Source organism: Sorex fumeus, unplaced genomic scaffold (genome assembly GCF_029834395.1).
Source record: "Sorex fumeus unplaced genomic scaffold, SorFum_2.1 ptg000044l, whole genome shotgun sequence".
NCBI lineage: Eukaryota > Metazoa > Chordata > Mammalia > Eulipotyphla > Soricidae > Sorex > Sorex fumeus.
In genome coordinates this window covers 67,989,489-68,001,845 of record NW_026606101.1, presented here as the reverse complement: position 1 = coordinate 68,001,845, position 12,357 = coordinate 67,989,489, and the positions used below count along the sequence as shown (strand labels likewise).

The following is a 12,357-nucleotide window of genomic DNA, read 5'->3' as shown; positions in this document are numbered from 1 at the left end:
GTGGCGGACCTGGGTTCGATTCCCAGCAACCCATATGGTCCCCCAAGCACCGCCAGGAGTAATTCCTGAGTGCAGAGCCAGGAGTAACCCCTGAGCATTGCTGGGTGTGACCCAAAAAGCAAAAAAAAAAAAAAAAAGAAAGAAAGAAAGAAAGAAAGTAAGAAAAAGAAGTTCCCAAGTAAAGAGACAGCAAGTACAGCGCCCGACCCAGGTTCGAGCCCTGGCCTCCTATATGGCCCCCCAAACACCAGGAGAAGTAATTTCTGAGTGCAGAGCCAGGAGTAACCCCTGAGCACCACTACTTATGGCCCCAAAACCAAAAAAGAAAGATCAAAGTTCTCTTTGGGGTAGATCTACGAGTCAGAAAAGTGACAGGGAGGCAAGACAAACTAAAGGGAGACCGATTAAGAAGCAATCATGTCTCTGACTCAAGAAAGAACATGGGGAAAAAACAGTGACTCAATAAGAAAGATCAACTCAATAGCAATGGGCTGGAAACAAAATAACAGGGAGGAGACTGGTATTCTGACTGGTATTCTGTCTGACTGGTATTCTGACAGTCTAAATGACTGGCGTCTATCCTTTAGAGTCTCACGATGCCCTATGCTTACAACATCTGGAACTCAAACTTCAGAGAGCTGTTCTTTTAGTTACCAGACTCCTCTATTAGATTCTGGGTCCTCCAGAGCTATGACCCCTTGATTCATGCTCATAAACCCCCTTATTACCACAGGATCTAACGCCTGGTAGGCACTCACTGGATGTCTGTTGAAGGAATCAATCAATTCAACTAGTAGTCCAGTCATGAAAGATTAAATAGAGCAGAACGAACAGGAATCATTACTACAAAGAACATTTTGAAGTGGTTAACAAAACGCTTTGATAGACACAGGAAATGTATAAGTGACATGTCTTAAGCAGTTCAAGTCTGATTGTCTGGACAGAGGATAGTAGGGTGTTTGAAGCATAAGTCCTCTCACAAGACAAGCTCTATCTTGATATCAGACACACTGAATCATCTTTGAGTTGATATAAGAATACGAGACAGTAAAGTTAAAAACATAGCCTAGAGGACATGCCTTTAAGCATGCGAGAATATATATTAAGATGCTACCAACATATTTGCCTTAAATTTTTCTGCTTATCAATGGACTCAGCAGATATCTACTTTTACATGAAAGCTAACCCACTACTTTCATTCTTTGCTCTATGAGAGGCTACTTTTTGTCAGTGTGGTAGAGAAATCGAACTCAAATATTAAAATAGGATGTAAAGTACATATCCTAGCATATGTCTAGAATACTCTTAAGGCAATCACAGCCAAGAGAAAATAAAAATTTTGCCACTAAAACTTGAAAGAGTGAAAAAGAAAATGAGAGAAATAATTTTAGTCAATTAAGTATGAACATTTATTCCTAAACAGAACTCTGAAACCTAACATCATGGAAAACCAGAATATTATTTTCAAAATTAGTTAAGACAGGAACTTCAAGAATAAATAATGTCAATTCTACTTCAAACTAGTATTCTAATTACTTACCTGAAGCAGCTCTGTCTGGGGCTGAGAGATAGCCCAGGCTCCTAATGCAGAGGGTGCCATGTATTATCCCTAGCAAATGCCCCCAACCACGGCACTGCCAGAACAGCCTGGCAGCCTTCAACATAACCAGGCCGAAGGACGAAAACCATACGACCTGCACAGCCAAGCTGAGCTGTCTCTGGGAATATTTCCCAGGCCCCAAACACTGGAGAAGCTCCCCAAACCTCAGTCTCCACTAAAAAACAAAACAAAAACAAAAACCCAGCAGTAATTCTTGTGTGAAATACATACATACATCCTTAATCTAGTTGATATGTGGCCCCAAATTAAGGCACATCCTGAATAAAAGGAGTTTAAAGTTTGGCCTACAGGGGCCAGAGCGATAGTCCAACAGGTAGGGAGCTTGCCTGGCACATAACTTAACCCCTGGCATCCCATATGGTCCCCTGTGTACCACCAGGAGTAACTCTTGAGCACTGCTGGGTGCAAAGCTAGGAGTAACCTCTGAGCACTGCTGGGTGTGGCCAAAAAGCAAACTGAATAAAAATTAAAAATCAAGATTGGCTTACTTATGAAAAAACTCACTATTCATTAACATACACACTAGGATATTAAAATCTTTCAGTTAATAAGTTAATCAAAATGAAAATGAAACAAACCTACTGACTTTTCTATTATAAAATATTATTAAAAATTATCAATTTATTCACTAACTTTTGCTGGATATTAAAGTCATTAAATTATTCAATAAAGGAAACATTTTGTGTAAAAAAAAAATTCTACAAAAAACAAGCTAACCATGCCAGTTAACAGTTATCCAAAAGACAGTTACAGTCTAATATTCAAGATATAAAAGTCAAGGGGTCTTTGTGAATTGAAAGAAAAAAAGCTGTAGCTGCATATTCAAAAGTATATACAGATTGGGTAGATTCAACATGAAAACAAACAAGACATTTTGGATAAACTCTTAAATACATACTACTTACATGACACCTTGGAGAACTTTCTGGGGATCAGGGTCAAATAGCCTGTCAACATAGTGGCGACTGCTAGCTGTTACTTCCTAGAAAGTGGGGGGGAAAAACGATCACATCTGATGCCATGTACATCACAAAGTTTACAGTATCACCCACAACAGCAAATAGCTACAGATCTTAAGACAATTGCACTGATTTCCATAAAATACTTACATTAAGTCACTCTGAGAGAAGCTTGTGATAAGATAGTAAGATGGGGAAGGAGATAGCCACTTCTCACTAAATGTATCTGGACAGTAGAGCTTCCAGTGAACTAGGCAAGCTCTGCCAACAATAGGAAACGGGCAGAAACACTAAGAAGCAAGTCTCTTCAATGATGGCTGAATGTCACCCACAGACAAATATAAGGTAAGAGTGATACTTCTGTTTAGTACTACTGAAAGGAAAGAATAATCTGTTGCTCAGTCTTCCAGCAAGGAAAAAGAGGAAGAACTTCTCAGTCACGGAGTGGCAACGGAGCTAGGGTGAGAGGGAGCTCACAGACCGTCTCAAGGTAAGTCAGCCCACAGGGCAGTTCAGCTGGCGCGCAAGACCCCTAGTGTGGTCCATGGCCTCACAAAGCCGCCACCCCACCCTTCTTGGCTTGTGGCCCCTATTTTTTGTCGCTTTTTTGGGGGGTGAGGGTGACACCTGGCGATGCACAGGGGTTACGCCTTGCTTTCCACTCAGGAATCACTCCTGGCGGTGCTCAGGTGACCACATGGGATGCTGGGGGATCAAACCCGGGTCGGCCACCTGCAAGGCAAATGCCCTACCCGCTGTGCTATGGCTCCTATTTTTAAAAAATAACAGAAAATGATGAAAAGTGTGAAAATTGTCACACTTTCTGTGAGGGAAAAACAATTAAAGTTTAAGGTAATTTCTAGATCCAACCATTATCTGGTCTGAATTAATTAAGGCAGAGTAAAAGCAAGGGCTACTTACCTTGCTTTGTGTTGTGGGTATTCCCTACTGCTTTATGTCTTAAAACAGCAGGAATCTATTATTTACTTCATGTAATACTGGGAGTGCAATTCTTAATTTTTATATTTAACTTTCTGTATTTCACATTATTTAAAACAAGAAAAAAACTGCGTGAACTCTTACTCCTGCCAATAGGGAAAATTTGATCACACTGTCACTGTCCTCCCTTGTTCATGGATTTGCTCAAGCAGGCCCAGTAACGTCTCCATTGGAGACTTTGTTGTTACTGTGTCTGGCATATCGAATGCGTCACGGGGAGCTTGCCAGGCTCTGCCGCGCGGGCGAGATACTCCCGGTAGCTTGCCGAGTTCTCTGAGGGGGCGGAGGAATCGACCTCAGGTCGGCCATGTTGGCTGCGTGCAAGGCAAACGCCCTACCGCTGTGCTATCGCTCCAGCCCAGGGAAAATTTAAAATTCAAAAAATATTTTTCTATTATCAGTCAACTACCAAGATACTCTCATACATGACTCAAAAGTCAGTTTTAGTATGTATTCCATGTTTAAAGAACAAACTGTAGAAAATAAGCAAACTGAGGATAATGCTGATGTCTACCAGGATATCACTGAAGTATCTGCTAACAGGTTCTGGTTTCCTCAAAACAACAGAAAAGAGAGTGAGAAGAATCGGGGGAAAGGGAGGGGCCAAACCAGGCATGAGCAGACACTTATTCCTTCTGGTGGTGCAGGAAATCGAACTGCTCATGCCTTAAACCCGGAACTGTCTCTCTGATCCCAGAAGGATGCTCACTAGTAAATATTCACCCCAATCCCTTGGTTAACAAATAAGGGAATGATCTATCCAGGTGTCAGACTGTCCTGGCTTAAGAAGGGACACAACAGCTGTACACATGTATTCAGAGGGCTGGAGAGGGGGTGGAGAAGTTACAGGCTCTGCACGTAGCTGATGCTGGTGCTATCCCCTGCACTGTGGGCCACAACCCTCCCCACCTCCAAAAAAGAAGTTATTTTTGAGCAAAACCCTAGATAAAGCATGCAAACAGCATTCCTGTAGGAAAGTCAGTGAGCTGTACCAGGCCATCTCCACACCTGTGCTCTCCCGGTTTCCCAACACGGAAACTTCTTCATCTGGACAGGCACTGATGTGCTTTCATTGTTCCTCTCCACACTCTCCCACTATTTCTTTTTTCACCCGGCCCCCCACTCCTCCCCACACACACACTTTATACAAACACACACACACACACACACACACACACATTTTTCACTGGTTTTTGAGCAACACCCAGAGTTCTAGAGGGTATTCCTGGTTCTGTGCTGAGTCACCCCTGGTGATGCCCGGAGTACCATCTGCATTACCAGAGACTGAACCAGGCCTGGCCAAGTGCCTTAGACCAGTACCATCTCTCCGGCCTCGACCCTATATCTATTAATGTGGTTTAAAAAAAGGCACTTCAGGGGCTGGAGCAATGGGCGTTTGCCTTGCTCACAGCCAACATGGCCGACCCAGGTTCAATTCCCAGCATCCCATATGGTCCCCCGAGCACTGCCAGGAGTAATTCCTGAGTGCATGAGCCAGGAGTAACCCCTGAGCATCGCCGGGTGTGACCCAAAAAGCAAAATAAATAAATAAATAAATAATAAAAAAAATTTAAAAAGACACTTCAGTTTAAGACCTGATTCTTAAACAACCAAGTCTTGCTCATTAATACAAATCCTCTTTACTGCTCTCTTTCAGATTAATCCAATTTAATAGGTATTGAGAATCTACTGTCTTTGGTTACTTTGATTTAACAAGGCGCTGAGAAAAGCATTAAAGTTTTCTTTTTCTGGTTTCTGGGTCACACCCAGCAATGCTCAGGTTACTCCTGTCTGTGCTCAGGAATTATTCCAGACAATGCTAGGGGGACCAGATAGGATGCTGGGGATCAAACCAGGGTCAGCTGCGTACAAGGCCAACGCCCTACCCGCTACACTATCTCTCTGGCTCTCAAGTAGTTTATTTTCTTAAAGTAGTAATAAGGCACAGCCTCTTACAGATCCTAATTCATATTCTATTGCAACTGTGTTCAAATGTTTCTATTTCCTACTACAAAATAAAACAGAAGTCTACAAACATAAAGGCAGCATTGTGGAGGGAGGTAAACTGGAAGAATCAACAAAGGCTCTTAGAGGAGTTGGTTCTAGAAAACTAAAAGAGAAAATAGACGAGGAAAGAATCACGAGCACAAGCACAGCCACACGGGAACACGCACAAAACTCCCTCAGCGAGTACACCAACCGCGGGGCACTAAGAAAGGGAAGGCAGAGAGGCCACCGCAGCACACACCACTGCAAACTAACCAACGGGGCCCATGATAGACAAAGTTCTATGCCAGGTGGAGCCGGAGTGACAGGCTAGTGGGAAGGGCGCCTGCCTTGCGTGGAGTCAACCCAGATTCAATCCTCAGCACCACGTATGGTCTCCCATGCCCCTCCAGGAGTGACCCTTGAGTGCAGAGCCAGGAGTAAACCCAGATCACCCATGGGTGTGCCTGCCCAAAGTAAGTTCTATGCTAGGTCCCAAAGAAGGCTCAAGAGGATGTAAGAGTCTTACATTTACAAACTCACAGTTTGTGGTCCAGAGAGTTGGTCCAGGGATTAAGGGATTAAGGCTCTCGCCTTGCATCCTGCCAATCCGGGTTCAATCCCCAGCACTGCTCATGGTTCCTTGAGCACTACCAAGAGTCATTTCTGAGCACAGAGTCAAGAACAGCCCTGAGCAGTGCCAGAGATGTGCCCTCCCCACATCAAATAAAACAACAAACAAAAAAAAAAATAGATTTTACAATATGTAAGAGACTCAGTGATGGAGACAAAAAATGATCCTTTCAGGTGCCTCTGTAATAACAGGCTGAGGGGCTACAGTTCCTTATTCAGTCTTATTCACACCATGCTTTTGCCTCACCAATTCTATTTCACTCTTATCCTTCTGTAGAACAGATGACCTCTGCCCTCTCCCTCTTCTGTCAAAATGCAGGCTGCAAATGTAAGAACTTGGGAGCCAAGGCACCTGGTACCCAACAGGCTAACAGGGAGAGCTTCACTGAGAAGGTGGTATTTGAGCAAAGACCTGAAAAGGCGAAGGAGACAATCAGCTCTCTGCGGACAGAGGTTCTGGCAAAGAGGAGGAAACGCAATGGCTGTGAAATAAGTACCTGCTGGGGAAGAAGAGCAGAAGGTTGCTCCAATGCCTCACTCAGGAGCAGAGGAGAGAGCAGTGGGAGGGGAGGGAAGGTCAGGGCAGAGAGGCTGAGGAAAGGAGCTGTGCCAGTCAACAGGACGGCCAGCGGCCCCTATGGCTACTGGCCCTGAAATGTGATCCAAATGGAATCAATATTTTTTCACCATAGTTAAAATGTTTAAATCAATACTAAATTTAATTATTAGAAAATGTTTAGAGCTACTTAGAGAAGTGAAATTTTATTAAACCTATGCACATCAAATATTTCTAATCTAAATAAGGCCCGCAAATAAGATAAAATGTATGGTATATTTTGAAGACGTAATATAAAAAAGAAAAGCAGGGGTCAGAGCAATCGTACAACAGGAAGGGCACTTGCCTTTCATGCGGGCAACCCAGGTATTATCCTTGGCACTCCCTATGGTTCCCAAAGCCCTGCCAGAAGTGATCCCTGAGCACAGAGCCAGGAGTGAGCACTGGGTATGGCTTAGCTCACCCAAAAAAACCCAAAAAATATGAAAAAGAAAAATAACTTGGATAAGATGAAAAGGAACCCTTATTCACTGTTGGTAGAAAGCAGCATGAAGATTTCTTTAAAAAGAAAGAATTGAGCATCTATACAACCCTATGATTCCACTTCTTGGCATCTATACCCCCAAACACAAAAACAATTTGTAAAGATAAATGTACACTGATGCCCATCACAGCACTCAGTACCATGCTAGAATATGGGCACAACCCAAACAGCCAGTGACAGATGAATAAAGAAACCATGGCACATATACAGAATGGAATTAATTATGCAACTATAAGAAAAGACAAAGTCATGCAGTTCACTGCAACTTGGATGGAACTGGATGGCATCACATAAACTGAAGTCAGAGGAAGGACAAATACTCATTTTTCTCACTGGTGGTATACAAGAGACTCAAGCCCAGGGAATGAAAGGCAGCAAATGTTGCCAAACCTTTGGCCCAAGATTATAGAACTAAGAATGCCAAGGAAGGGGTGGGGGAGAAAATAGAGGTAGACTGGAAGTAACATAAGGACCTCGGTAAAGGGTCTTAGGCGCTTTGATAGTAGTGAGGTAACTGTATATCAAAACCATAATTGTTAACGCTATTGTTAACATGTGACCTAAACTTTAATAATTACATTTTTCTTTAAGAATGAGTTTGTCAAAGTGGGTGGGGTGAGGAGTGGAAGGAGAACTTCAGACACTGGTGAAAGGATGCTGACACTTGCAGGAAGTGAGGGGTTGGAACACTGCATCACTAACAGTCTTGTAGATCATGATGCGTGGGGTGGGGGGGGGAACAAGTAATTTTATCAGTAATTTCTTTCTTTTTTTTTTCTTTTTACTGAATCACCGTGAGATGCAGTTACAAAGCTTCCATGTGGTACCACTTATATGTAAAATTCATGACTTCATCTTTTCTAACAGCTACATAGTACTCCATTGTGTAGATGTACCAAAGTTTCTTTAACCAGTCATCTGTTCTTGGGCACTCAGGTTTTTTCCAGATTCTGGCTATTGTAAAGAGTGCTGCAATGAACAAACAAGTGCAGATGTCATTTCGACTATACATTTTTGCCTCTCTGGCTTAGAGGCCAGCTGGGCACTCTAGGGGAAAGGGCAGCTCAGATAGAGAAGGGAGCACCAAATAAAGGGTGTTTGGAGGATCCTCCCAGGAGGAGAGATACATGTTGAAAGTAGACTATGGACTAAGCATGATTGCCACTCAATGCCTCTTTTGCAGACCACAACACCCAAAAGGAGAGAGAGAACAAAAGGGAATGCCCTGCCACAGAGGCAGGGTGGGATGGGGGGAATGGGTTTGGGAGGGATACTGGGATCCATGGTGGTGGAAAATGGGCACTGGTGGAGGGATGGGTACTTGATCATTGTATAATCGAAACCCAAGCACAAAAATTGGTAAATCTACAACTGTACCTCATGGTGTTTCACTAATAAAAATTAAAAAAAGAAAAAGGAATGATTCATCAGGGGCTCTTCATTCTTGCCACTGTGGGTGATCTGAGTAGCTTTACTCCAGAAACACAAGAAACACCTGGGCTCCCAATTCCACCTGCTTGATGCAAAGGTCGGAAGGTCTGATGTTCTGTCCTTTCAATAAGTGGCTTCGTTCTTATTTCAAAACACAATCAGCCTTTTTTTATTCTTTTTGGGTCACACCTGGTGATGCATAGGGGTAACTCCTGGCTCTGCACTCAGGAGTTACTTCTTGCGGTACTCAGGGGACCATATGGGATGCTGGGAATTGAACCCGGGTTAGCTGCGTGCAAGGTAAACGCCCTACTCGTTCTCTCCAGCCCCACGATCAGCCTTTTACATTCCTTTCTGGAGCGTCCAGTAGCTGGAAGGGAATGTACACATTCCTCCTTTCACCCAGCCCAGAGAGCAAGCACACCAGGCAACCAGCTGCGCCTGTATCCATCAAGGAAAGCGAGGCTCGGACCATGAACTCTACTGGTTTTATGGTCTCTCTTTGTTTTGGAGTCACACCCAGCAATGTACAGGGGTTACTCCTAGCTCTGCACTCAGAAATCACTCCTGGCGGGCTCAGGAGAACAGGTGGGATGCCAGGGATTGAATCCAGGTTGGCCATATGTAACACAAGCGCCCTACCCACTGTTACTACTGCTCCACTTTTTAACATAGGTTTCAACAAAATGCAATAATACGCCTTCAAAACCTCATTTTAGATATCTGAAATCTTTTTTTAAAAGCCACTGCAAAAGTACAATTTATGCTTAGTACCATCATGCGAAATTATATTAGGAAAAATGTACATGGATTCCTTCATCAGAAATTTGCAAATTAGAATGAATTCTGAAAAGAGTTAGATCTCCAGCATGGGATGAGCAGTAGGAATCAGAAGGAAGAGGGCTTCAAGCAAATTTCTCCTTGAAGGGAAACAAAACAGAAATAGGCAGTAAGTTGCCTAGTGGTGAAATGTTATATAGAAATATTACATAGAATATTATGTTATATAAATATTATATAGAAATATTATATAGAAGCAATTTCTCTTTTCTTGGGTGACTTCCTGTGACAGCCATGAATAGGTACTGCCCACCACAGCGCTGCAATGATCTCCACCTTCTGGTATTCATGCCTCTATGTGGCAATGTCTACCTCGGAGTGAGGACAAGGCACAGAGACTTAATCCTAGCAAACAGAATGCAAGAGAGGTGATAGGTATAAAGTCTAAATTTCCTTGTGAGTTGCCCTATGGAATGGTCGACATGGTATGAAAGCGAGGAGGACCCTGGCCAGAGGGAGGGCAAGACCCCCAGTTCAACACACCACATGGCACTCCATCCTGCCAATAGCTGCTGAGCTGAGCTTGGACAGAGGTCTCCTACTGACACCCTGACCGAAGCCTCGGAGCCTGTGGGTAAGCCACACCTGACTTACAGAAACGCTAAGAACACCAGCTGCTTGCAGTAATTGGTCAAAATACCACAGATAACTAAGAGACCTATCAGACTAAGAGACAAATTCATTATCCAGGATAGTTTTAAGAAGAAAAATGGTACTACAATTGATTGTCACAGAGCCATATCCATAAACCAAGAGTGTTAGAGACAAAACTGGCATCTAATATTACTCTGTTTTTATCCTTCCTTAATAGCACAAAAGAAAGAGGGAAAACTTAAGAGGTAACTGATGTTTGGTCAGACATCCTGAAAACTCAAAACTGAATTAGCCTGTCTTCTAAATAATCTAGCTCTGACTGGGGAGAATTACAGTCTTGCCTAAAAGAAAAAAAATTCTTAAGGGAGTTTCAAAAACACAAATTATTAAATCCCAGACTTGCCATAAATGGAATTTCACCCCAAATAACGAGAAATAAATGGGTTTGAAGTTTTTGGAGTGAAATCATTACTTTATTAAGCAAATTAATGTTTAAAGATTGATAAATAATAAAATGTATTTCACTTAAGTCTCCCTCTCCATATACTTTATTAAGTTTTTCTTAATTTCTAAAATACTCAGGCACTGTGTACTAGAAATAATAAATGACTTGGCACTGTAAGACTTGAGTTGTAACTCGAGGCAAAAATAAATGACTTTTCAATTATGAAATAGTGTTATTACCACATAGTTCAGAGCTGAGATCAAATGAAATAAAACACAGAAAAAATGTAAATGCAGCATATAAATACTGATTTCAAGAAAATTTTTTATACAAAAAAACAGCTGCAAAAAAGTAATTGCTTTACCAGTAAGTATTCATATTCTCTTTGTTATTAACATTTAAACCTCATTACTCAAAATATTTTCTTCACAATAGCAGTTTTCTCCCAAACTAAGACTGCTGAAATTATACAACTACAAGTGGCCGGAGAGATAACACAGGGGTTACGAAGCTGCCTTCACTCAGCCAAGCCTGGCTCAGTCCTGCCACTGAATGTGATTGCTCTAACTCCCACCTGGAGGGCCCTTAGCACAGAGCCAGGAGCAGCCTCCGAGCACCATTCCGGTGGCCCAAACTGCCCCTTCAACCTGCCCCTCCAAAACCCCCTGCTGTGGAGCCAGGGAGCTAGTTCAATGGCTGGCATACAAGCTCTGCCTACAGAGACCCCGGTTCAATCCTGGCACCGCAGTCTCTCCCTTGAACCGCGTCAGGAGCAACTCTGAGCCCACAGCTGGGAGTAGCCCCTGAGCACCACCAGGTGTGGCTCCCCCTTAAACTTTGTTGGTGTGTGCACTGAATCCCCCAAACCCCCTGTCCCCATCCCTGCCCACCCTCCAGAAACTACTCTGCAGCCCTAGAGTACTGCAAACCTTCCATGACTTGAGATTTTGAAAAAGAAACCAGCTTAAAATGCATAAAGTAACAATTTGTGTGAGCTTTACCAATGACTTGCATTACAGCTGTAGTTAACTGAGGTTGTTACCGGGAAAAAATTCTGTCTACCACAGTGAAGACCATCAAGCCAGGGACTGATAGATCTATAGTGTTCTCTCTTACACAACCAATCCAGAAGGAAAAAAAAAAGGAAGACATGATATTTTTTTAATGCTGACATTCATTTTTTTTGCTTTTTGCTTTTTGGGTCACACCTGGCGATGCTCAGGGGTTACTGCACTCAGGAACTACTCCTGGCCGTGCTCAGAGGACCATATGGGATGCTGGGGATCGAATCAGGGTCAGGCCGCGTGTAAGGCAAATGCCCTACCCGCTGTGCTATCACTCCAGCCCCAATGCTGACATTTATTTAATATGTTGCAGTTGACAAAGAACATTCAATACAGGGAACCTTATTCTGCCAAGGGCCATTTGGATATTTATAACATCGTTGGCAGGGCATACAATACAGGCAGATGGGACATGGGCAGCTGACAACAAGCATATGTGTCTGTCCCAGCAGGGGCCAGGGCCAGAACACATGATTTCATGGGCCTTGACAGCCGTGACCTGGTAGTACCTAACCCCTCCTGCCATCAGCATTTCATTTCATTTTTTCATTTCATCATCCTGTTATTCGTCGATTGCCTCGAGCAGGCCCCAGTAACGTCTCTTTCATCCTAGCCCTGAGATGATATTCAAGGCTCTTTAGGAGAATGAGAACCATCATTGTTACTGGTATTTGGCATATTTGGT

The 12,357-nt window shown here is 43.1% G+C and overlaps 1 protein-coding gene across 3 annotated transcripts in view; it reads right to left on the bottom strand.

Moving 5' to 3' along the window:
* Positions 1-12,357, bottom strand: part of ARMC8 (armadillo repeat containing 8) — a 99,036-nt gene that overhangs the window by 70,397 nt on the left and 16,282 nt on the right. For 2 of the 3 annotated variants that reach the window (XM_056121312.1, XM_056121313.1), the window contains exon 2: positions 2,527-2,603. The exons of the other annotated variant lie outside the window; for it this stretch is intronic. In XM_056121312.1, the coding sequence (XP_055977287.1) occupies positions 2,527-2,603 (77 nt within the window). The remainder of the gene's footprint in view (positions 1-2,526; positions 2,604-12,357) is intronic. 3 annotated transcript variants of the gene reach the window in all.